We start from the raw sequence: 25,764 nt of genomic DNA, 5'->3' as shown, positions 1-25,764 counted from the left end.
TTGTGTTGAATTTTAGGGTTCTGAATTAGTAGGCTGGTCTTTGGGCCGTTGGACTCAAGATGGCATCGATATCATGCACAATTTTCCAGACCTCAATTCCGTCCTTTGGGAAGGAGAGGAACGCAGAAGAGGATACAAGAATGTGAATAACCATCACCTACCCATTCCTGAGTGGTACTTATCTGACAACGCCACTGTAAGTTGTTGATCTATGCACATATAGAGTGATAATTTGGATATGTTTCTTCCAGTAATAAATTGTAAGATAAGTTATTGAGGGTGATCTTCATTGCCAGAAAATGGGCAGAACAGCAGCTGAATAGATTACATACAAAATTATCTACATGATAGAAATTTGGTATTCTTTTTTAGAGACTTTTCATGTTAATCACACCAGCTGTTATAAAAGTTATATTTCAGGTACCTTATCCCAAAAGCATTCTCATTAAACATTTATTTTCTACTATAGCACTCCCACTCATCATCACACTCAAGCTCGCCATAGTGCTTTCACTGAAATCTGGCTGTCATATTCAACATTTACCTAAAGAACTTGAAAATCACTCAAAGGGGTGATGCTTTGCTTCTCTGGGGGGAAATACTTGACAGGGAAACAGAAATAGAAATTGCTATTGCTGCATACATGTCTATTATTTCCATTGGGTATGAATGACTGAACACCAAGCCCATACGTTCAAGTCAGTAGTTTTTCACATAACTCATTTCAATTGGCATTCCACATACATTGGCAGAAGTTGGGAAGTCAGAAGTGTAAGTCATGATTGAAATCTTTAAACAATAGTTGTTTTTATGTCATTGTTGATACTGAGGAATCTGCTGTCTGGTGAATGCCACAGCACTTCAGTTTGTATATGTTTGTGCAGTATATTCAAAAAATCATGTTTTGGCAATCTGAACAGAATCTATGACACATTTATTTCATGAACAGATGCAGTTTATGCATCTATGATCAGTAAGCTTGGATGAATAAATTTTTCTTCCTTGTTGGCTTTATCTGGCTGGATGTAGAGCAGTTTTACAGTGCTCAGTGTTCATGTGTAACCATTCAAGGCTGTTCAAAGCCATGACAAATGAACTAATCTCGTTATAAGCTATTTAACTTAGGGCATTCAAATACCACTTCATAGAAATTACAGAGTCATAGTGTCGTTAACAAATGCCATTTTAACCCATTTAGTAAAGTAACCAAAGAAAAATAATTTAGTAGTACGGGTATTTCTTCTCATCGTCAATGTGCTACTCATCTACACAGAAAAGCTATCAGCAAGTAATCAGGAAAATGAATGGAATGTTAAGTTTTATTGCGAGAAGAATTTAATTCAAGGTTAGAAATGTTATGCTTCAGTTATACAGGGCATTTGCGTAACTGAATCTGGAGTTCTGTGTACAGGTTACTGTACTTACGAAAGGATGTTATAGTCATGGTGGTCTGTAACACAGAAATAAAGGCCCTTCAGCCCATTGAGTCTGTCCTAATCAGCACCAACTACCTAACTGTTTTAATCCTCTTCCTAACAACATTGATGCATTGAAAGAAGTTCAGAGAAGATATATTTGACTAACAGCCAGATGAGCAGATTGCCTGGTGAGGAAAGGCTATACAGGCTAGGTCTGTATTGTGTGGAGTTTAGAGGAGTCAGAAATGAGTTAATTGAAACATGTAAGATCCTAAGGCGACATGACTGGGTGGATGTTGGAAAGATGTTTCTTTTTGTGCGAGTACTTAGAACTAGGAGTCACAGTTTTAAAAATAAGTGGTCATCCATTTAAAACAGAGATGAGGAAATGTTGGAGCACTCTTTGGAATTCCATTCCTCAAAAAGTAATGGATGCAGAATCTTTAATTTTTTAAAGACAGTGGTAGGTAGAGAGACAGACAGGCAAATAGATCAGTGACCACCAAGGGGATGAATTATTGTCCAGGTAGGCAGGAACATAGAATTGCAATTGATAGCATAGCTGCTATCATGCAATTGAATGGTGGAGCAGGCCTAAATAACCAAGTAGCCTACTCTTATTTTTTGTGCTCCTGAGATGCTGCTGGGCCTGCTGTGTTCATCCAGCCTCACATTTTATTGTCTTGGATTCTCCAGCATCTGCAGTTCCCATTATCACTCAGCCTACTCTTATTCCTTGTTCATATAAAAAACTTAAAACACGTAGTATAACTTGTTGCCAGTAGACAAACACAATTTCACTTAACAAGATTTGCAAATTTGGGCATAGCACCATTTGATGTTAATTATTATTGGCTCGTCTTTACTCTCTACGTCCCAAATACCCACAGATCCAGTGGCACAAGCCCAGTATAAGACAAAACTGGATTAGGAACAGGAGATTGTCTCCATATATAGCAGCCACAATTCCCAGAGATTGAATGGTCAACTAGTTTTTTGACTCTACAAGTGGTCTAGATTTGCCACAGACCGTTGTCATGAATTGACCCTAAACATTTACCTGCCATTGTGGACCCTGCACCATCTTCCCTCACCCCTGCTGGCAACATGCCAAAATCACATACTATCCATGTGGCATCTTACTTACCTGGCATCTATGCTGCTTGACCTTCTATTTACCCGATGTCCTGTCCTTCTATCACCTAGCACCCTAACTTCACAGTTACTTTGGTTTGACAGTAGCTCTCAAAGTGGCTGTCAGGATCTCTAAATGCCAGAATACAGCAGCTGTCTGCTGTGAGAAAGGAGTTTGCTTTGCCTTCCCCTGACAGTTCTGTGCAATGGAAAAACTGTCAGAATGGAAGTACAGTTCTACATTCTAATCGAGAGTAGAGTAGAATCTCCTCTCCAAACTGCAGAGCTCTATTCTTTCCTGAAAAGAAGAGGCTGGTGTAGCAATTTGTGCAGTATTGCCACTCATCAGAAAATCTATACCTCAGGTTTTCCTCAACAGTATTTCTTACTTGATAGCAGTGCATATATTTCTTTCGATCAACAGATACAGTTTCACTCAGTAGTTGTCATGATGGAGCATTGAAGCAAAAAGAGTACAAAATTAAGGCAATAACAAAAGATATATCTTGCCCAGGCCACTTTGGGAGTAAGTAGAAATGGCTATACACCACTACTGTAAATAAAACTTTGGACTGCCAATTAAAATCCCTCAGGGAAATAAAACTCTTTTGGATAACTTGTATTCAAGCAAATTGTGAAAGACTTGGAATATTTTTCAATTGACAACTGTCAACTTGCTTGAAGCCTGCGTCCCAAACTGTTGGTTACAGTTTCAGAGATAGTAGAAGCTGCAGATGCTGGAGAATCTGAGATAACAAGGTGTAGAACTGGATAAACACAGCAGGCCAAGCAATATCAGAGGAGCAGGAATTGCATGAATTTTTTTCTGAAGAATGGTCTAGACTGAAACATCAACCTTCCTGCTCCTCTGATATTGCTTGGCCTGCTGTGTTTATCCAATTGATAGCAGTGCATATATTTCTTTTGATCAACAGATAGAGTTTCACTCAGTAGTTGTCATGATGGAGCATGACAACTTCAGAAAATCTGAATTTTTTTCTGAAGAAGGATCTAGGCCCGAAATGTCAGCTTTTCTGTTTCTCTGATGCTGCTTGGCCTGCTGTGTTCATCCAGCTCTGCACCTTGTTATCTCTGTTGGTTACAGTTACTGGACAGAGTCAATTTGGATTTACAAATCAAAAATAGTGTTTCACGAACTTGTTGGAATGTTTGGTAGTAACAAAATTGATAAAGGGAAGTTGATGAACATAGTATACATAGAAGATTTGAATTTTCCAAATGCTTTTGATAAAAGTCCCACAGGACTTTGGTTAATAAAATTAAAGCACATGGGAATCTGCAAGTTCTCCTCCAGGTCACTCACCATCATGACTTATAGATATATTCTCGTTCGTTCACTGTGCCCAGCCAGTGACATACACATCCTGTGACTGAATAAGGGACCATTGGGGTTAATCAGTACATTTTGATGAGAAGTAACAAGCACAATGATAAAGATAGGGAATCACAAACCTGGGATCTGAGGATTAACAGAGACTCCAAATGACACTGTAACACAATCTGTCACAGGAACTTCAAAATGTGAAACAGCTGGGAGTGGGAGGGAGATAAGGAGGCGTTCTTGTCCATTCATTAAAATGTAGGCAGATTGCAAACAGGATAGCAAAATGGATCAATTCAAAGACCTTTCCTATTGAACTAAGCTGGTGGTGATTGCCCGACAAGATCTGGTACAGAACCAGCTTTGAAGGGTGGAGAATAGATGAAGACTTGCTGACTATCAGATGTTTGAAATGATGATACTCCTTCTTTTAAAATATTCAAGACAAAAGCGAAGTTCAAAAACAAGTCTCTTCACAGATTTTTCAAAATACTTGCTCCTTGGGTTGTACAGTGGCTCTGTAGTTAGCACTGCTGCCTCACAGCGCCAGGCACCTGAACTTGATTCCAGCCTTGGGCAGTTGTCTGTGTGGAAATTACCCATTCTCTCTGTGGCTGTGTGAGCTCCCTCTGGATGCCCATGTGTCCTCCTACAGTCCAAAGATATACAGGTTAGGTGGATTGGCTGTGCAAAATTGTCTGTAGTGGATTAGCCATGGGAAATGCAGGGTTACAGGGGCAGGGTGGGATGCTTTTCAGAGGGTCAGTGTGAATTAAGTGGGCTGAATGGCCTGCTTCCATACTGTAGGGATCCTATGATTATAAAGTATTATTTAAGAGGCATAAGATAAAATGAGCAAGTTGTGTCACTCTAAGCAAACAAATAATTAAAGCAAAATTATTGCTGTTTCTAAATCGGATCATTCTGCCAATGGCCTTATGGAGAAAGTTTATATGTTTGAAGATAATAAAAACACTCGGATTGATACACAGCAACAAATTGTCATCTGTAGCACCGGTCAAATTCTTAACTCCTTCATGTTGACACCCAATTTCAAGAATCAGCAGAGGTTTACCACCCTGCCAATGCCTGTAAGTTAATTACGTTCAAGTCGGCATGTTGAAACCAATTTAAGATGTGTTGGTATTTACACTACAACCGCTCACCCGGCTCAACTTAACCTCTTTTGTGAACCAATTAAACCTATTTTGCCAATTATAAAAGAAGGCAGGAAGATCATGAACTAGCAATTATTTATTAACACTAGCATAGCCATGAGCATTTAAAAGGAGGTTTCATATTTCATTGAGGTGAATTGCAAAACAAACTGCAGAGATTACAAGGGCAGTCATGCCATTGTAACTCTGCATTAACTGCTAGTCAATTATAAAGTTAGAGTTGAGTCCAATATCTGGGACTGAAATAATTTGTTGAGATTTAGTTTTAGTTTATAGTTCTTAGACTCTCTAACTTGTCAAATACCTATTGAACGCAATACAGTCTTTTTGCCTTTATTTACTATCTATTTGAGAATTTGTGCAACTTCATTTTTATGAGCTGGGAATCGTGAACTGGCTCCTTCACTTCCTTTTCAAGCATGGTACAGACCTCTGAGAGATTAGAATAATTGGGAGCCTCTACTGTTACTGTTCTTCCTGAATCTTGAGCTATTGAATGAGTTCGAGACTGACTGTTAGCTGATGCTGAATTACCTGATGCTGGATTGTATCTTGCCTCAGCAGAACTTGTCCTAGGTGATAAACTTAAACATAAACTTCTGCAGCCTTTACCTTTCTGTTATAAATTTTCTATTCTAAATTTCCAAAGCCTTCTACATACTCTAGACAATCTTCATTGAGAGTTAGGGGATGTCTCTCCAGTTGTTAGGGTCATACCTGGCACATGGAAAGATGGTTGTGATTATTGGGTTAATTATCTCAGCTCTAATACTTCTCTGCCGGAGTTTCTCAGAGTAGAATCCTAGGCACAACCATCTGCAGTTTCTTCATCAATGACCTTTTCTCCCTCATGAGGTCAGAAGTGAGGATTTCTGCTGATGGTTGCACAATATTCAGCACGATTTGTGACTTCTCAGATACTCACTACCACCTTCTTTTAGGCAACTAAGAATAGGCAATAAATACTGGCCTGCCAGCATTCCCATATCCTTGATTGTCAAGGGATCAAAGCTTATGGGGGGAAAGCAGGAGAATGGGGTTGAGAAATTAATCAGCCATGATTGAATGGTGGAGCTAACCCAATGGACCGAATGGCCAAATTTCTGTTCCCATGTCTTATGGTCTAATGAGTGAGTAATAAAAGAATAAAGAACTCCTAAACTTCCTATTTCAAAAGCAGCTCAAACTAGTAGGACTAAAATAAGAATCAAGGACTGAAGTCTAACAATGAAAGACAGAATGTTAATGTCAAAAAAACACAAATATAATTTTTTTGTAAAAGAAGTTTCATTTTGATTTGAGTGATGAGCTGAAGACTCTCCGGTGATATCCCTGGTGATTTTAAAATTAATGTAGGACTGGTGCCGAGTCATGTCCATACGTAGATTCATACCGTGCTTGCTCAGGTTTTTGTGAAGAGAGGAAGCAAATACGGGTCCAGATCAGTAGGACATCTGTATTCAGTAACTTAAAATCCATTTGGGCCTATGGCTCGAAAAGCTCCAATCACTGTTTTATTTGGACAAACCATCATAGTTTAATTCAGAAAACTCTTTCCAAGCACAGTCTACCTACAGGCTACTCATTGAGTCAGTCTTAAGGCATTTCTCCTATTAGATTTCAAGCTACATTCAATCAATTTCCTTTCATATTCAAAATACACTCGGCAGGTTGACCAGAAAATTATTCATCAGTCTGAAATGAGTCAGTGTTAAATGAATTCGGTAGCAAGTTTAAGTAAATGGCAAACAGATGGATCAGCAGTGAAAATCCATGAGTGCGCATGCCAATGTCAGCCTTGCAAATATGTTTATAAAATAATTCACTTTCTATATTCTTTAATTGCTTTATTGGCAACTAAAACAACACGTCTGACCTTAGTGCACAATGCTAATGAAAATGCAGAGTTACTTGCCTTCTTACTGTTAGAACAAAATAGTAAAATGGCAAGAACTTCCAAAATAAATGAAATTCTGAAGAATAAATACCACTTATTTTCTAGTTATGGACTTCAAAATCAACTTGAGAGAATGATTCGTTTATTGTAACTTTACTGTGGGCAAATCATAGCATTAGCCATTTTTTAATACGTGCTGGACCAAACCTTGGAAAAGTTTTCCATTTGCAGCAATGAATTTTCTCATTTTCTATGCCAGCTACTTTTTATGGATTCTTAAGCCAATTATTCCTCTTCAGTGTTATATTGCCAAAATGACAATTTGTTGGTTTTACACAGAATCTGAAGAAGGGCCCAAAATGTCAGCTTTCCTGCTCCTCTGGTGCTGCTTGGCCTGCTGTGTTCATCCAACTCTACACCTTGTTATCTTAGCTGCTAGGTCATTTTAGTTACAAAATGCCAGCAGCGAAGTGGATTGCATGGGCTATCAGTAGAAATCTCTGTGCATGTCAAATGGATGGGAACAATTAAAAGGGGATGTCACATAAAGAGATAAATGCTATAGCAAGCATCTAGCAACATGAGAGGACAATAGGACTTGAGGGTAAGGTTTTCCTGTCAGTAGAGTTGGAGAGACTCTGCAGTCTGCTGACAGGCCGTTCTCTTGCATTGTGTTTACTTCTATTCCATCACTGGTCACAATTCCCAAATAATAGGGCAGTCATTAGAAACAGAACAAATTATTTTTCTCCTGAACATCTCTTCAGAATTTGTTTAATTCAAAATGTTCCTTGTATATTCCATACCTCCTTAGTCTACAGGATGATGTAGATGGGCTGGTCAGATGACCAGGACAGTAGCAAATGGAATTTAATCATGAAAGTTGTGAGGATGATGCATTTTTGGAGGACTGTCAAGGCAAGTGAGTACACAATGAATAGCAGGGCCCTAGGATAGACAAGTCCTTGGTGTGATGTACATGAGATACAGACATCTGCATATATGTGATTCCAGACCCACAGCAATGTGGTTGACTCTTACTCTGTCTCTACACAATTAATGATAAGCAATAAATGCTGGCCTAGCCAGCGATGCCTTCATTCCATGAATTCATTAAAAAAAAGTTCACGATCCTTGAAAGCAACAGGATAGATGGATATGTGGCTATGGTGGTTGATAAGGCAAATAGAATAATTGTTTTTGCATTCAAGACACTGAATGCAAGAGAAGAAGGGATATGATGGAGCTGTATAAGATATCCATGGGGGACAGTTAGTCACTTGGCTGTACGGCTAGTTTGAGATTCAGAGTGACACCAACAACGTGGGTTCGATTCCCACACCAGGTGAGGTTACCGTGAAGGACTCTCCTTCTCAACCTCTCCCCCTGCTTGAGGTATGAAGACCCTCGGGTAAAGCCACCACCAGTTGTCTCTGTCTGTTTAGAGACCTGCCCTGACTGGCCTGGTCAGACAATGGTGATTTTACCTTTATAAGATGTTAGTTAAACCATAGCTGGAGCACTGAGTGGGCTTTTGGTCACCACAATGCAAGGGGAGATGTGATTTCCTTGACGAGGATGCAGAAGAGTTTGATCAACATGTTGCCTGGGCTAGAACTATGATCAGAGTCGAGACAGGCTGGGGTCATTTTGCTTAGAGCAGAAAAGTTAAAGGAGGGATCTGATCAAGGTGTACAAAATTATGACAGACCTCGTTAAGAAGAAGCCATTCTTAGTAGAGGAATCAATAACCAATGAGCAAAGATTTAAGGTAAGAATCAGAGGTATAGAGGGAATTTAAGGAAGAATATTTTCACCAGGTGATGGGGAGTACCTGGAACTACCTGAAAGGCTGTCGAAGAGGGAACCATCACACTTAACAGTATTTAGATGAACATTAGAAACACCGTAGCATGCAGTGTTACAGGTCAAGTGCTGAAAGATTGGGACTAAAGTAAGTAGGTGCTTGATGACTGATGAAGATATGATGGGTTGAAAAGCCTCTATCTCTGCAAAAAACTTTATCTGTATAATGGTGTGTATGTTTGTTTTTCTGACCACCTTTATGAAAAATTCAATTTCATACCTACCAGAGCTCATATATCTTAATTATATCACAAGGTACTCAATCTAACTAAAAATACAACATAGTTTTTATTTTACAATATGTGTTCTGAGCTGCTGCTTATTATTGTTTTTGCTTGGAATGCGTTTCTCATCCTCATACAGCAGCCAGGTTTCTCAGAGAGTCCAAGGCCAAGTAAGGTAACTGCAACAACTGCAGTTTGAGGCTTTTGGAGCTGAGGCAGCAACATCTTAAGAGGGCTATGCTGATGAGGAGAGGAGACTCTGGTCTCTCCCTCATGATTTTGGGGCATCCTTTCCTGTAAGCCCAGTGGGCAACCTCTCCACTGTGGATTTCTTGAAGAGTGATGAGTAATTCAGCAGTTGTAAACTTGTGGTCGCGCCTCCTTCATCCCTCACTTTCTTGACTCCTTGTTGACTGTGAGCTATCAGAATATGATGGATGTATCACAAAGAACCTTTGGGTTACAGAACATTATATTTGAAGACTTTTGACAAGAAATAAATATCAAAGTGAACTGAATCCCCTTTCCCTCAATTCATACCTAGTTTCCAATTCCACAAGGATAAGTGGTGAACTTATTACTAGATTCAACTGCCACCTTGTTGGTTATAATGAGACTGGAAATCTCAACTTTGATTTGCAGAGTTGGAATGTACCAAATCTCAAAGTCTATTCCAGAGAGAGTCAATTTTTTTTTACATTGCAAACTTTGATCATGCGGTAGTCGTTATAAATAAACCTACAAATCTGAGACAGTAGTGCAGAAAGTTTTACATTTATTTAACCTGCATGCACAATTTTTTGAGAAATTCTTGTTTTGGTTCCAACCATATTTGTTTTTGGTTGAAACGTGCTTGTATCAGAATTGGACAAAGTCTTTAAATATGTATTGTGATTAATTAGTCTTTCATTGTGTGTTCTTTGGGTTTTGGTAGCAAGTTCAGGCAGACATCTGGGTTACTTTTATACAAAGTTTATTAATAGACTGTATAAGATGGAAAGTCTACAAAACAGCAATACTCCATGCTGTAGAGGTTTCAGTCTTCTAGAAAAGCAATAACATAGATTACTGAAGTCACAACCATGTCACAGCTTACCTCAGAAGCACATTTACATTATCATTACAATGACTAACTTTACATTAGGAATCTACATACGTTTTTTGATTTTGTATTCACAGAGTATCAATGAGAAACAGCTAGACAGATTTACTAGTCTTTCTCTTCCTGTAGTGCTGAATGGAGAATGAATAGAAGTAAGCCTTTGGCCCTTCAGGCCTGCTTGAACATTAAATAAGATCATGGCTGATCTGTTTGTGTTTCAAATTCCACATTCCCATCTCCCCTAATAACCTTCAATTCCCTTGCCTAACAATAACCTATCCTCCCATGCCTTAAAAATATTCAATAACATCACCTCTGACACTTTCTGAGACAGAAAATTTCAAAGTCACACAAATCTCTTGGAGGCAAAAAAAATCTTTATCTCTGTCCTAAAAGGCAAGCCCCTAGTTTAAAAACAGAATCCTTAGTTCTGGACTCGCCCACAACAGGATATGTCCTTTCTGCATCCATGTTGTCAAGACCATTTAACAATTTGAAACTCTTCAATTAAGTCACCCCTCACTCTTTTAAACTCCAGCAGAACCAAGCCCAGCCTATCCAACTATTCTTAAAAAGGGTGCTAATGATGAATTATCCATGATATCAGTCAAGGGCAAGGCACAAACATTTGTTTCTATTGTAGGATTTGGGGGAGAAAGGTGTGGTAATGTGTGAAGTTTAATGACAATTTAGCTTATCCAAATCCTTGGAATATGTATCAAGTATTTGAAAAAATATGCACTCAGGATATCAGGAGTTAATGAGAGCTGCATGTCTCTCTTAATCTGCATAAAGTATTTGACTAAATTCTGATTGAAAATAATTGATTTTACAGGTAGCTGTTGAGACACGTGCAGTCATTGCCTGGATGGAAAAAATTCCATTTGTTTTGGGTGGAAATTTACAAGGAGGAGAATTGGTTGTGACATATCCATTCGACATGACACGGTCTAGCACAAAAGTCCATGAATACTCTGCCACGCCAGATGATCATGTTTTCCGGTGGCTGGCTTTCTCTTATGCTTCCACTCACCGTCTCATGACAGATGCAAATAGAAGAGTATGCCACACAGATGATTTTGCTAAAGAAGACGGAACAATAAATGGGGCATCGTGGCACACAGTAGCAGGAAGTAAGTGTGAAACATGTACATGAATGTAATGAGCAAAATAATAATAATTATCAATTAGCCCACAGCATTATGCTTTTCTAATTCAGATCTAACTTGGCTCTCATTTAGCTTTCCCTTTCTGGAAGTTAGATTACCATTAGTGCTGTGCAAATTTCATCCATATCAATTTTTTTTTGTTGTTTTACCAGAAGCATTTGTCAGCTTAAACGGCATATTGCCTCCACTAAAATAGCAGAGGAAATTAATCTGAGTACATTCAGAAATTTGATGGTGATTTCTACAATTATGCCTTAAACATTCACAGACAATCACAATAACATGCTATGTGTCAGCAGCAATACTTTTTGAACTATTGTAATATATTTTAATTATGCCAATGTGTCTGAGTTTGCATACAATCTTGGAAGGTTAAAATAATTGTTGACCATTTCTGACATGTTAAGAGGTTATTTTGCCCCATCTTCTGAAATTTTTTCCCTGAACATTGTACTTTGCTTTCTTTCCTCCTTCCCTCAAAGACATTATAATACTTACTAATTTCCTAAATTCTTAGTTTCATGCTCATAAACATTTTCTATTATACGTAAGTTACTGTGGTACAACATCCCATCTTAGATGCCCACAGAAATAAGAAATAATATTGGTGATTGGACTTGAAATTAATTTCCCTCAGTGACTTAATTTTGACTAATCTGTTCCATTATTAGTTATCAGCTTCTGTTCCTACAAGAGTTGAAAAATTCATCAATCTCCCCCCATAACGAAAGCAAGATAATGCAGATACTGAAAATGTGAAATAAAAACAAGGTACTGGAGAAACTCAGCAGTTCTGGCAGCATCTGTGGAAGGAGAAGCAGAGTTACATTTTAAGTCCGATATGACTTCTTCAGAACTGATTAATTCTCCCTCACTGTTAAACTGTTTTTCTCCACTTGCATCTTGTGGGCAGTGATATATAGGCAAATCCAGCAAGGAGAAAGAGTCTAATGAGGAAATTTCGGGTAACTAAAGGGGAAGAAAAATCACATTAATGTTTCATGCACCACAAAAATTGTACATATGTGAGAGAATGTATGAAAATAGTGCATCAGACGATAATAGTTCGCATAGGAATACATGAAAATTCATTTTTTTTTCAAAAAACAATTAATGATAAGTTGTCTGACAGTGACCTCAATGAATGTGCTGTAAATGACAAAAGAAATCTGTTACCACAGCTAATACGAAATGAATCTCTTCCCGCAAGCTGTTAATCAAAACAGTATAGAAAATTTAAATATTCAGCAGAGAAGTGAAATATCAGCAGAGTTTCAAACAAATCCTTGAACAAAATGAATATTATTATTCATTTCAAATACTTCTGATTTGAAACATTTTTATAAAAATATAATTTCACAGGAGCTGAGATTCCTTACTATTTTTCAAGCTTGTCCTTAGAAGATTGAAATAAGAATCGACAGCACTTGATTTTCAATATTCTTGACAGACAGTGGAAATTTCTAAGTATCCATGGCATTTAGCTGACATGCCTACAGTTACACCTTAACACCTTAATTCATTATCAATCAACACAACCATAAGATAAATTGTTAGTGTTGCTGTGTGGGTTGTTCAGACTGTTTGTATGTCTGACACGTTGTGTGTGCTCCATCAGCTTCCAATAATTTTAAATTATTTCTGTGCTGCACGACAAGTTGGCATCACCAGAGCACTGGTACAACTGGAATAAGGTCGCACAGTGAAGTCTATGTATTGGAGGCATTAGAGTATTACAGTAACTTTGGTGGGGATGTGTATGTTTGAATAGTGGGTGGTGTGTGTGCAACCCTGTTTAGGTACAAGCAAATGGACCTCTGATTATGCTCCTAATACTTCTGGTCCACTAGCTTTCTGAGGGTAATCCAATAAGAATGCTAATTGTACCATGAAGACATAACAGATTAAAATGAGGTGGATGAACATTTTATTTTTAATGTGGTCTCTCAAAAAAAATTCACAAACTAGATTAATTTCTTTTTAACTTATAAATGGGATAACGTGGAGGTAAATTCTAAAGATCAATTCATCTTATTAACAACACTCAGTTAACTGTCAATAAGTAGACAATAATCGTACTCATGCCATTTTCTGTTTATCATTGGGCCATCCTTCAGTGGGTGCATATAATTCCTGTTTGCCATTTCAGAATGCACTATGACACGTATGCCTACTTTAAAATTAAATTTACTTCTCGAATACTCCGAGACACATTGTAGTCTAGAGCACAGAAGGAAACTATTTGGCCCATTGCGTCTGTGCCAATCAACAAAACTCTGATTACACTATTCCCATTTTCCAGCTTTTGCTACATAACCTTGGAGGCAAGGATCACACACGCGGTTATTTAAATACCGATCAAATGTCGCATAGGTTACTGACTCGACCACTGTTTCAGGTAGTGAGTTCCAAGCTCCTATCACTCTTGGGGTGAAAAACCTTCCCTTCAACTCTCTTCTTAGCCTTCCACTTCTTTATTCCACTTGATTATTGACCCTCTAATGGAAGAACGTGCCTTCCTAACCACACTACACAGCCCATTATCTTATAATCCTTTACCAAGGCTCTTCTCAACCTTTACAGTTCAAAGGAAAATAACCCCAGCTTATACAATTTTTTCTCATATCTCAGAACCCCAGCCCATGCAGCACTCCAGTTAATGTCCTCTGTACTCTCTCTCGTGCTGTCACATCCTCCCTATAATGTGGTGACTGTAACAGGATGCAGTTGTTGGCTAACCATTATTTTATATGGTTTCAACATAACCACCCTGTTCTTGTATTCTGTGCCTTGTTTAATAAAAGCAAGTATCGCAGATGCCTTTTGAACCAGCTTATTTGACTACCTTCAGGGATATATGCCATATGTGCATCAAATTCCCTCTGAATTTCAGTACTTTTCAGAGTCCTATATTTATTGTGTTCTCTCTTATTTTGTTAGCTCTTCCCAAATGCATTACTTCTAACTTGTTTGACTCCCATTTTCCACTACTGTACCCACCTGACTAATGCATTGATGCACACGTTCAGTTTACGGCTATCCTTCCAAAATACTTATTACCCTACAAATTTTCATACTACCCACAAACTTCTTGATCATACCATTGCTTTTAAATCCATTTTATTGCATCACAAACAGCAAGAGCCCCAGCACCAAGCCCTGTGAATGCCAACCCCCCAGAAATAAACTGCCAATGACAGAATCATACCACTACTATCACCCTCTGTTTCTTGCCTTGCAGCCAATTTTGAGTCCAGTATGCTACTTTCCCATGAGCTCTTATTTTCTTGACTTGTCTTACGCCTTATCAAAAATTTTCCTTAGATCCATGTAAACCATATCAAAATGCTCTTCGTTTGCCTCCTCAAACAATTTAATCAAACTTTTCAAACATCAAATTCACTTAACAAGTCCATGCTGACTGTTCTTAATCAATCCAGGCTCTCTCCACATGCAGCTGCATTCTGTCCCGTAGAATATGTTCATTACACTAAGGTTAGGCTAACTGGCTAATTACCTGGTGTATGCTTTCCTCTCTTTCGTGACAATGGGGAAAAATGCCCTTCAGCCCTCTGGTCTCTTAGCTGTGGCCACAGAAATTTATCCCCAGAGCTCCTGATATCTCCTCCCTTCCTTCCCCCAAAAGCCTGGGATGCATTTCATCTGGGCCTGTTTATTTATCAATCATTAAAATTGCTAAACTTGCAAGTAGCTCCTCTCTCTCTCTCTCTCTATTGCTTTGTTCTAAAATTTTACAATCCTCTACATTGATGTCTAGGTGATAGAAGTCATTCTTCAGTTATACAAGTTTCTAGTTTTACCACATCTGGAATATTACAAGCAGCTCTAGACACCATTTATTAGAAAGGATTCATGGGATGGACTACAGTGTAATTTAGTCAGAATGATACCTGAAATTCATGGGTTAACTTATGAAATGAGCAGACACAAAATAAAAACGTATTCCTTGGGGTTTACAGAATTAAAGGATGATTTGATCAAATTCTACTAAAGATTTTAAGGGTCACAAAGAAACTATTTCTGTTGGTTTGGGAATCTGCAAATGGATGTATGCGGTAAAAAAATTGGACCTTGATCTTATCAGCAATGAAATCAGAATATACTTGCACATGGACCTTGCTAGAGGTTGGTAGTTCTTCAGCAAATAGCAATCAGTGCGAGAACAATAATTGAAGTTTTAAATTGATTATTTATGTTGAAAGTATCATTTTAAGGGATAAAGATATACATGATTACAAAGAATATATAAAATGTTTGAAGGGCTAAATGGCCCATTCCTGTGTTCCTCAACATATTTGCTTTACGTTCACGCATATCTTTAAAGCTGTCTCATTATGTAGACACAGAGAATTAAACACACGGTGAACATAACAAAAAAATCCCATTCAAGTCATATGTGCATAGAAAATCTGTTGAACACATTTCGTTGCTACCTTACACACAGCTATTACCAATTCATTATCATCATCTGCTACCAATTGCTATCAACCTCATTTCATTTATTGCATAGATCTTAAACTTATTTAAATGCTTCACATTTAGATCATAATCACAATGCCTTTTCAAGGTATGTACAAGATAATGCCAATTTAGTAGATTAGCCGCCTTTTCAAGAGTTTCATTGATTTTATGAGGTGTGGTTTATCACTTTTACATGCTAACTATTTCTTATGGCTTTAAGCTCTTTAAACAAGCATTAATAATATACTTTATATTACTGTTGTGTATTTTCCTTACAATAAGCATCAAGCTGAATAGCCTACAATTCCCAGCTTCATGTGAGCAGATGAATTAAGTCCATTCTTCTATGTTCTCTTCTTAATTCATTTATTTTTTAATCTTAGCTAAGTAATCCTCAACAGCATACCTTATTGCATAATTTACAATGAATTTCCTTGTTTTAAGGCATTATATAGCAGAACTTCTATAATTACCGGTATTTATGAAACACGGAAATGTAACGTAAAGGGTGGAATTTTATAGGGATCTAAGTGATGTGAGATGCGGTGAAATGTGTGACAGCATCAAACAAGAAGTGTGGCAAGGCCAATGTTGATGTTGGGAGTAACTTGCCACGCCATTTATATATTTACCAAACAGAGAGACTCGTTTCTTGCTAGGCAGTAACAGGCTGCCAGTAAAGATGGATTGTTGCTGTTAAACACCTTTATTAATGTAATAGAATCATAGAATCCCTACAGTGTGGAAACGGGCCATTTGACCCATTGAGTCTGCACTGACCCTCTGAAGAGCATCCCACCCAGATCTACCCCATCCCTGGAACCCTTCAATTCTCATGGCTAATCCACCCAAACTGCACACCTTGGACACTGGGCAATTTAGCACAGCCAATACACCTAAACTGCACATCTTTGGACTGTGGGACGAAACCAGAGCACCTAGAGGAAACCCCACAGACATGGGGAGAAGGTACAAACTGCACACAGACAGTTGCCTGAGGCTGTAATCAGACTTTGATCCCTAGTACTGTGAGACAGCAAGGCTATCCACTCAGTCACTATACCTCCCTAAGCCACGATTGACCTCTTTTATATTAAGAGTCTTATGCTACCAAATGTACCAAATAAGCTAGAAATTAAAAAAAAATTGACATGGAAACTTGCTGACCAGCCACTACTAGCTGTGAGGAGTCTCCATATTGATCATCACCAAACAGCATCTTGGGTCACATGGCTAACACAGCATGAATTCCTCATTCACCAGCAATGGCATCCCATATTTATCAGCCCTGCACAGTCATCGTGGTACCACTCTGATCCACTCACAGGCCATTTAGAAATCACAGACTTGCATTGCAGGAAGCACTGACAATTAGACCAGGTCTATTAGCTCAATCAAACAACCAGGCCTCTTGCCTTGCTATTCAGCAGAACTCAGTCAAGGGGTGCACATCTTGCTGTAAGGCATTGCACTGCACAATCTCACACCTGCATCAAAAACCTGGAGAATTGGGTCCTTGTAGCCTGTAGCTTCTGGACTATAAGGACTTTTGCACTCCATATAACTCTCAGGTGCTCCTGTTCCTTCATGTCCATGTGGATGTAGTCCCTCATTGTTGACACCTCAGGGTCCTGTCCTGACTGATGCTGAACAGGTGAAGGAGACAGTCTGGCTGATGCCTCCTCTTAGGCCTCTGTTCTCTGCCCCAAGATGGAGGAGGAAGCTGCTGGGAGATCCGGCCATTTCTCCACAGTGATGGTGAACAATGGTACCTGTAAGGGGGAAGAGAGAGAAGGCAGCACCAACAGTCATTAGAGGTGGTGTGCTGCAAGTGACATTGACAGTGGGATTAATGTGAGAGTTGTAGTGGAAGGAAAAGTGATACTTACTCAGTTTGTGGGACAATGATGTCTAGGTAGCCCTACAGAAGTGGTCCAAATCTTCCCTTTCAGGTACAAAAATAAAGTTGCTGGGAAAGCTCAGCATATCTGGCAGCATCTGTGGAGGAGAAATTCAAGTTTGGTGACCCTTCCTCAGAACCTTTCCTCCCTTTATTAAGTCTGAGATTATACATTTAGACTAAGCTACATTAACATTAAATCATCATGTTGCATTTTCACTATGCAGCTGAGGACTTCCAACAGTTGTTAACAATAAAAAACAAATTAATTTGAACTGATCTGATAAATGACACCTGGCAATACGTTCTGGGAGAAATGTTTAATTTGTATTCTAACTGTTACATAGCAAGCCATTTTCCACATATAGCGATCATTAAAAACATTTTAGGACATTGGACATTTGCTGGGTTGGGAACGAAAACAGAAGTTGCTGGAAAAGCTCAGCAGGTGTGGCAGCATTTGTGAAGAAAAAAATCAGTTAACATTTCAGGTCTGGTGACCCTTCCTCATCTGTTCTGAGAAAGGGTCACTGGACCCTAAATGTTCACTCTGATTTTTTTTTATTCAGAGATGCTGCCAGACCTGCTGAGTTTTTCCAGCAACTTCTGTTTTTGTTCCTGATTTACGGCATCTGCAGTTCTTTCAGTTTTTAGTTGCTGGTTGGGGTTAGTGAAATTGATGAGACAGTATAAGCTGTCTGAATTTCTTTCCCATTGATATTACTAGCAAATGTGGTATGTGCACCTTTGTCTTTAAGAGATTTTAGCTTTAACCCTGCATAGAAAAGACTGCAACTCTGCTAAGCAGCAAGGTTGACTGAATGTGCAGTCAGCACACACAACTCTTATATATCACTTTGCTATATCACTTATGATGCGTTTTACTACTTTAAATAACTGGACCACGGAGTTAATCAATCCCTGATGAATGATTAATCGCATAACTATCTGTTCTTAATGCATGGACTGAATCTTCCATGAGTTTCATATAGGGCTTCTCTCCACAATGCCTGGCAAATTTTCCCATATGATTGTCCCAAACTAACCTCATTAACTATCAACCGAGCCTTCCCTGTTTGGGGCTAGTCCAATTCTCCCACTTATGTTACTGGAAGTACTCACTACTACAGGGATATCCCAGGATTTCCTGGTATCCCTGGAACTGTTGCATCTTTGCTACTGCAACCACAAACCTGGTCAAATGCTAACAGTCCAGAGGTGCCCTTCATGAATGTAGCCAAACAGCAGTCACAATCAAAGTCTTTCATGACATAGCTGACATTTCCTTACACATACAACTGCACAGTCCTACCTGATGCTGTTTAAACATCAGGCCACATAACTTACCTGTCCTCAGCCACATCCCCTCCACAACACTCTAAGTCACCGCTGCTCTTTACTTATTGCCACCATAACCCAGCACCTTATTGTTATTCAATGTGGCACCATGACATATAGGAAAGCCTTCAAATAGTCCAAAATAGTCACTTTTATTCATCAACATTGAGAGTAAAGAGAAATCAATAAAAACTCCATTTGCCTCTTGAAGCAGAAGCAAAGTGCTTGCATATTGAGCACCAACAATTTGACAGTCAATTAATGATCAATTCACCCAGCTGTCATCTACTGAACTGGTGTTCATTAAGTCCTATCTGGCTTTCAAATTGTAACATTGCTCTGCTCTATCATGTGAAATGTGATGTTCGCCCTGCTCAGTGCCCTTGTCATCCTCCTTGGAAGACTGGTGCTCCTCTCCCAGCTCACAGCCTCCATCACATCTGCTCTCTGTCTGCTTCAGTTGTGCAGAGCACAGCGTGCTAAATTTATGCAGCACACTCTGTCTGGACTGATTCAAACAGCAGAACAGCATTGTATCTACACTTTGCCTCATTCAGGGTTGTGTAACAGAGGCATCACTTGTTCCTTTGTCTTACTTGAAATCTGTGAGCTGCCTGTTATTGGAAATGTTTACATATCAAAACATCTGCTCGAGACCATTGATCTCACCGAGGAAGAGTATTGGATCATTTTTGGATGAAGATTATTACATCTATTAATAATTTTGAGTGTGAAGACTTAATTTTTATGGGTTTTCCATACCAGTGTTCTGCTTTTATATATTTTCTGAAAGTGACCTATTTTCTTGCCGTTAAAAATTTCTGTTTTAATGGAAGATTTTGCTCATGCCTTTGAGGGTTTTGGCACAACAGCATTGCTGGGGATTTCTGAGATTTGCACTTGTTCACCCAGTCATATAATCTTTCCTTGGGTTTCTTTTCCTATTTTGTTTGGATAGATTCAGTAGATTTCCTGTGCTCAGGTTGTTTCTCTTCTGAGGATTAATCAGTTCTTTTCTAGACCTCTGCTTGTCTTACCAGCTGAATTGATTTGTCCAGAGAGAAGCTTCCTTTGACTAGAAAAGATCTGACAAAGACTCATCATCAATGTCTTCCTCTGTGATGGTCACATTCCTCATCGAGTCTACAGAGGTAAACTTTAGTAAAATCATCTTTTGATTCATAAGGATTATTGAAACTGTGATTGAATCTTGCACATTCCAGAATTTTACCAATTCTGAGACTGAAGTGATTATCCAAAGTTTTTAAAACTTCATCAAATTTGTCTGATGTTTCACTACCTCCTTGGTGAACAATTACACTATTTGCAAAGCTTCCTACTACATACAGGAATGTGCTACCCTTTCCTGATACAGTCTGAGATTTTTGCAGCAGGATAAGTGGCCTTTCAGCCCATCCTGCTGAGCAGTCTTGCAGTCTAAATTATAAACAATTCTGTGTCTTAAAAATTGCCTTCACCATGTCTGTGATTAAATCCTTGTGAAAATGCAAATTCAAGTATCATGTCTTTCCATGCTTGTATTCTTATTCATTTTCTTTTACTCACCAGAAATTGGGGTTTTCTCACTTATTTAGTTGTAATGGATATTTCTCCACACTTATGAGTCTTGCTTTGACTGCTACTGTTTAAAATTTCTTAGTTTTAAATTTGAAATATTATCCCTGTTTTTCTCTTCACTGAGAAGAGTGAAAGTGACCTATTTTCTAAATCAGCCATGGATACACCCAAACTTTTGCGAAGTGTTTTTCTGTGTCTGTGTTTTTGCCTTCTGCTTTCTGTGTTCAATGATTATGATGCCCAATAGAAACTACAAGATTTTTAGAACTATTCAGCCTGATTATCTTGCACGATTTTCTGCTGTTCATCCTACTCAAGGGTTTTTCTCACTCAAACCTTGATCGCTGTTTGGCTGACTGGTTCGAAACTGGACTTGGGACCATCTTCAAACTACTACTTCATATGGTGCACTTGGTATTTCTGCCTGAGAACTGATCATGTTAAAATATACAAGACTGTGAAGCGGCTTATAGGGTGGACAGAAAAGGGTGTTCCACTGGGTGGGGAAATGGAGAACAAAGGAACACGATGTCAGAATCAATTATTTAATTCTGTGAGTCAGAGAAATTTCTCTTAGTGGGTGTCTGGCTTTGGAATTCTCTATGTCTTGGGATGCAGAAATTTCATGGTTGAGTGTATCCAAGGCTGATATAGAAAGTTTTATTGGTCTCTTGGGGAGCTGACAGGGAACTGCAGTTGAAGATCAGCCATGATTGTCTTGAATGTCAAAGCAGGTTTGAGACTTTGTATGGCCTACTGCTGTTCCTTTATGTTCTCAGTGAAGAGAAAAACAGGGATAATGTTTCAAATTGATGACTTCTCAAATTTTAGCAAAATATTACCTTTTACTTCTTAAGCATTTTCACCACACTTGATATTTCTGATAAATATTTTTCAAATATTAGTGAGACAGCGTTGCCTCACACCCAAGTTGCTGGAATTAATTTCCACTCCAATGTCAAATAAAGGAGAAAGTTTAAATAGTAAATATTCTGAATCCATGCCACATAATAACTGGGTAGTCAGGACTCCACCTACCTTTGGTAGCACTGCATTAGGAAATATGCCAGGTGGATCAGTCCCACAAGCAACGGTAGCAAATGGAAGCACATCACAAAGATCAATGCCGTGAGGAACAGCGCAATGAGAAATTCTATTTTTAACAACCATCCTTCAAGCAATCATGCTGCAGGGAAATGCACCATTGGAAAGCCAACCATGAATCTTGTTGGGCTGGGCCAGGAAGTACCACACCAAGAGAAATAATGCACAAGGGCTATGCCACAAGGGACAATCCACTATTAAGTATGTCTGTTGTCACTTCTTTTCATGACCAACTTCTTCTCGTTCTTCATATAGTTAATCTTTTAACAGATGTTAGAAACAAAATGCATTTTGAAAGCCTAAGGGATATGATTCATATCTCAGTGGAGCTGTTGAGTGTAAATCATAATTTATAATGATGGTCCACTTGCAGATAATAACTGTCTCATGGTTTTCATGATGTATCCGTTATATCCCAAACATCTGTCGCTTAATTAATTTTCTAAAGTGTAGAGGATATATATTGGAAGAAGGGGGATACTTGGTTCATTACATGAAGGAGCATTAATTTTCTGATGGACAATAAATCATAAAGATATACCTAAAGAAAATAATAATTTGGTTAGGGAAAATATAAATGATTTGTATTTGTATAGAGGTGTCCACATTCTCAGGATATCTCAAAATGCATTACTCCCAGTAGATTGTCTTTCCTGATATGAATTGCAGACTGGCGCTAAGTGATGAAGCACTGGACAGTGTCATACTGTGCAGTGCACATCAGGAAGTTCTTACATTTGGCTTTTAGCCTGTTCTAAATTAAATGGTCTCAGACAAGATAATGGTTCAGGAGCTAAAACAACTGGCACCATTTTCTACAATATGGGGAGATCTTACCAGTACATATGCTCCTGGTTACAATGTATCACCACTGCTGACAAATAATTTGGTGCAGGCAGCAGCTGAAGATTGTGTTATCTGTAACTGAATCACCTGCAGCACTCTATACATAAACACACACCTCAATGACATTCAGGGAAGGTTTCAAATGGCTGCAATCACACTTGGTACATAAACTCCGTTCAAGTTGGAGATGAATAGAAGGGAGACATTTTGGAGAACAAATGGTTGTTTTATTGTTTGATATGGTATATTCTTAAGAGCTGGATAATTGTTACACTGTTCAGTGCAGTAATAATTCACAGCTACGACAGAACACAGACAATAGATAGATGGAGATGGTTTGCAGAGAGAGGCATGGTTCCAAATTGTTTACTTGGTCCAGCCACTGGTTAACATAAAAATAATGTAATTCCTATGTCTGTAATTTTCACCATTAGTCACTATTTTTGCATTATATTTAATAAACCTTTCTTCACATGATTCATGAAAAGAAGCAGCATTTTGAAAAATGACCATACAGGAATGAAGGTTCCAGTAGATTGTGTTATGACACAAACAAGATACCTTAGAAAGTTGATACTGACAACATTACATTACATTAAAGTTTGAATGCCAATTTACATGATTATTTTAGGATTGAATAGTAACATAGGTTGTCTATGGAAAGAAATCACAATACACTAATGTGATTTTTTTTGATGGTTTGTTCAACATTCTAGAATTGATTCATGGATCACCCTGACAATTATATCATTTACCTTCAGTTCATACAGCTCTGGAATTTTCTAAATATAACTTATGCCATATTTGTGTCATGACTAACATAGTTGCTTTTGGCGATCGTTCTGATCGGAAGTTACACACCAGGGCCTTGTGGAGTTTATTTGTTTACGCTGGATATTAATACAAACCAAATTTCTGTTCAACAAAGAGAGGTTCCACAATACAGAAACAATCTACATTTATCATTCTTCATTGACATATTTGGAACTCAGAGGTAAATACTCGCTCCTCTTTCTCTATCGTTTTAATTTCTTGTTTTCATTTAAGTAGACATTGAACTTCATTATCCTCACTATGAAAGGGTTAGACAGTTGGCACATGTCCTATTTTCAAAGGCCAGCCTTCTAGGGCCAAAGAAGGCCTGAAAATACTTTAGCTGAGCTTTAGTTGGATTACTTTTTAATTGTTACTGGTGGTTGCCTAAAACAAGCATTAAGTCTCCTAACTAAGTAAATGATGAGCCAATAGCTTATTTCAGGACCTCTAACAATTGAAATTAAAATAAACATTGTATTTTATGTATTTTATGCAGAGAAGACACTCTCCAGATTCTCAGTGTAGGCAGAACTGTATTATAGAAATGTTTCTTTAAATGTCTGCAATCACAATCTATTATTTACTTTCAGTTTATCCCTCCCTCTAACAATGTTCGCAGATGTGACTGACAGCACACAGCATAGTTAACAGGCGTACACATAAGTTGAACATGACAAGCAGGATAGTTGTGGTTCTTGCAGAATTGAACATTTCTAAATGTTCAATAATTTAAAATATTGATGTTTTAAAAAATAGAAGACTCTAATGTGTTCACTTGCCAAAACCCTGGCCCTGATTTCACTTTGTTTTTTTTTGGCTGCTCTATCATCTTATGAGCACTGCCCGTAATATCTCTGGCCAATATTCATTCCTCTCAAATACCTAATCAGCCTATGGAGGAGTCAGCAGCTCAAGTATGCCTTGTTAATAAGGACCACTTTCAGGATGACCTCAGACTTTCTCCTGAGGGAGTGAGTTGTGCAGAAATGGGCCCAGGAAGCTAACTATTGAGCCCATTGGACAATAATATAATCAAGAAGAGGATCTGCAACTTCTTTGTTGAAGACCTTCAAGTATTCACAGAGGAAGGCTGAAATGAGAAGACTGTGGGATCTGAGCGCACCATGGCCATCCTAACGGGAATTGGAGATTATACTGCAATAAGGGAGTAACAGTGAGACTGCGTTTCTTTCTTGTTTGCTCTGAGCAATCAAACAGCAAATGCTTTTAAATCATTGATCATTCAACTGACATTTTTTTCTGTGTTCAGTTTCAGGCCACTTCTGACTTGCTGTCCTCTTGTAGATATGGATACAGTGCTTCCTAAATACACAGCAATTGACTTCTGCATTCCTCTCATATGCTACACCAACTTGGCATCCTTATACCTGCACTTCTCACATACCAGCTCTGCATTAGCGCTTCAGGCACAACTAATCTCGCAGCTAGTCTCACAGGCATTTTCAATTTCCTTGTAGGACAAGTTGGTGCACAAACTTCTCAGAGGCAAATCAGTGGTGTGCCGGTGCCCAGACTTGCCTCACCCCTATGTTAAATGAGGGCTATTTATCTCCAGGGCTTTGATATCACAGCTGATGGATGTGCTGCCAGGTAAATACCATGACAACTGTCTGCATAATTGAACATGCTCATTTTTCCAATGCGATTCACATGTACTGTGCCCTAGGGGGATGTGTTCAATCATTCAACCCTAATGCTTATTAGACTCTTAGAGTAATGTTCTTTTTGCATACCCCATCATTAGCATACAGAAGAACAACAACCACTCTAGAAGGGAGGAGGCACAGGCTTTTTTCTGAAGGCCTAGAAGACAAGTAGAAAGTCCAGTTCTTCTGTCCACCATTGAAAGGGTGTCATCCTCTTCAACGTAATGCCTCTATCATCTGCCTGATATTTCCAAGGTGCCAGTGTAAAGACTGACAGCACAGAAGGGAAACTTGTTAAACAATATCCGGAAATCTCACTGAATGAGGTAGAAGGTATGTGGAGCCTATAAGAGTGACAGAGTTCTGCAAACCATCCATCAAATCGTCTGCTTTCATTGAAGGCCAATAACATGCGAGGCACATGTGTGCACAGAGGAAGATGACCAAAGCTTTGATCTTATCCGTCCGCATGCTGGGGCCACCCTTAGTCCTATTTTCCAATTGATGCCAAATTCAGTGACTTGCTGCATTCAGGATTTGATATCATCGCACCAATCATTTAACTGATAACAGGGGTCAAGTGAAAAGGTGACTCTTGTAATCAAAAAGCCTTTTTCTTAAAACACCTCCGAATCCTGTCCTTCTCCTGAAGACCATTACATCTGTAGAGCCTAGCAGGCAAGAACGATTTACGACAGGAACT

At 38.6% G+C, this 25,764-nt stretch overlaps 1 protein-coding gene across 1 annotated transcript in view; it reads left to right on the top strand.

Moving 5' to 3' along the window:
* Positions 1 to 25,764, top strand: part of cpxm2 (carboxypeptidase X (M14 family), member 2) — a 133,646-nt gene that overhangs the window by 93,640 nt on the left and 14,242 nt on the right. The window contains exons 10-11 of the mRNA XM_048551466.2: positions 17 to 196; positions 10,997 to 11,294. Coding sequence (XP_048407423.1) covers positions 17 to 196; positions 10,997 to 11,294 — 478 coding nt within the window. The remainder of the gene's footprint in view (positions 1 to 16; positions 197 to 10,996; positions 11,295 to 25,764) is intronic.

The sequence above is a fragment of the Stegostoma tigrinum genome, chromosome 20 (genome assembly GCF_030684315.1).
Source record: "Stegostoma tigrinum isolate sSteTig4 chromosome 20, sSteTig4.hap1, whole genome shotgun sequence".
In the NCBI taxonomy this organism is placed as follows: domain Eukaryota; kingdom Metazoa; phylum Chordata; class Chondrichthyes; order Orectolobiformes; family Stegostomatidae; genus Stegostoma; species Stegostoma tigrinum.
The sequence above is the reverse complement of the archived record's forward strand: the minus strand, read 5'-3'. Positions and strand labels throughout refer to the sequence as shown.